The 1,662-nt window shown below is 41.1% G+C and overlaps 1 protein-coding gene across 1 annotated transcript; it reads right to left on the reverse strand.

Moving 5' to 3' along the window:
* Window positions 1-528: 528 nt before the first annotated feature.
* Window positions 529-1,412, reverse strand: LOC147393455 (14 kDa proline-rich protein DC2.15-like). Its single transcript, XM_086456127.1, has 2 exons — window positions 1,145-1,412; window positions 529-998 (listed from the first exon to the last, which is right to left on the reverse strand). The coding sequence occupies exons 1-2, from the start codon at window positions 1,323-1,325 to the stop codon at window positions 733-735; spliced, it is 447 nt and encodes a 148-aa protein (XP_086312253.1). The 5' UTR covers window positions 1,326-1,412; the 3' UTR covers window positions 529-732.
* Window positions 1,413-1,662: the final 250 nt, after the last annotated feature.

Below are 1,662 nucleotides of genomic sequence, written 5' to 3' on the forward strand. Positions count from 1 at the left end.
CAGCATTAGACCTCTCTCTCTCTCTCTCTCTCTCTTTCTCTCTCTCTCTCTATATATATATATATATATCTCATAACAGGGTGTGAGAGGATGTCATGTCACGTAGGTTAGAGTATTTTAGAAGGGTTAGACATAACTCGCGTGCCTCCCTGTGTTCAAAAAAATATAAAGCTGCCTCGTCTGACCTTTGAATTTGATAATATCATACTTGAAATGAAAAAATTACCCACATAAATAACTATATTCTTTTGAATCATATTAGAGAGCTAATGTAATTTAACTAGTCAAGTTTTTTTCAAAATAAAGGTCAAGGGAGAGGACACTCTAATGTTCTAAAGTCTAGGGAGGCTATAATATGTTACACTGATGAGCGAGGTAAGTAGGAAAAACCCCATAATAAAATTATTTACATGAAAATCAGATACAAATATATTACAAACAGCTCAACCAACATGTATTTCAGCGTATCTCAGGCAAAATTTCCATCTGTGTGTGTGTGTGTGTGTGAGAGAGAGAGAGAGAGAGAGATTTCCACCAAAGATGAATGATATATCTTTTTAATTAAAAATTCAAACTGTCACTCCATAATACATAGAAAAAACTTATTCATGATCACACAACCAGATAACAACACACAATAAAACTTAGGAAACGATAAGTTCCATAAATACCACAGAAGAGCAACTAATAAAACTTGGTAGATTCAACAAAGAGATTGACATGAGTATTACTTTAACATTGGAAACCAGTTGGGACACTCCTCCCACATGTGTTGAGAAGCAAACTGAGTGAAACTGGGATATTGAGATTTATACCCAGTAAGTTGGCTCTAATGGCAGTGCAAAGGCAGATGGCAGCTTCGAGGTCAGCAAGGCCATTTAAAAGGGTGCAACAAGGGGCGGTAGGAGGTGTACCAATGACTACACCAACCAACCCACCAAGCAAATTCGCACAAACACCTAACTTAAGGGTGTCCCTTGGACACCTACCCCTGGAAGCAGGAGTGGGAGTTGGGTTTGGGTTCGGGTTCGGGTTCGGGTTAGGATTGGGGTTGGGGTTAGGTTGGGGTTGGGGTTGGGGTTGGGGTTGGGGTTGGGGTTGGGGTTGGGGTTGGGGTTGGGGTTGGGGTTGGGGTTGGGGTTGGGGTTAGGATTGGGATTGGGATTGGGATTGGGGTTGGGGTTGGGGTTTGGGTTTGGGTTTGGGTTCGGCCTCGGCCTCGGCTTAGGAGGGTTGCGGCAAGTTCCACAGGCAGTGACAATTGCAAAGAGAAGGAGGTTGAGTGAGAGGAAGAGTGCAAGTGATGCAGAACTCTTAGAACCCATCTCTCAAACCCTAATTCTTTGTACGAGAACTACTACTAGTGTAGTTATAGAAAAAAGGTTTTTGTGTGATGGAGTGAATGCAGCGTGAGTGATAGGTATTTATAGGGTGCAAAGTGGGTGAGTTGTATGAATTGACCATTTAACAAATAATAGTAAAAAAATTACTAAATAAAACGGTGGCCCATGTGTGGCCATGGATTTAGCTGGCAAAGAAAGTTGTTGATACGCAAACGTTTGGAAGTTTGTGTGTGGGGGATTTTCAAATTGCCATGTTATCAGTTCTAATATTTCTATTATGACTTGTCAGTTACACTGTAGTAGGAGAAAAGATCAATTG

The sequence above is a fragment of the Akebia trifoliata genome, chromosome 10 (genome assembly GCF_017979445.1).
Source record: "Akebia trifoliata isolate Shusen 1 chromosome 10, ASM1797944v1, whole genome shotgun sequence".
Classification (NCBI taxonomy): domain Eukaryota; kingdom Viridiplantae; phylum Streptophyta; class Magnoliopsida; order Ranunculales; family Lardizabalaceae; genus Akebia; species Akebia trifoliata.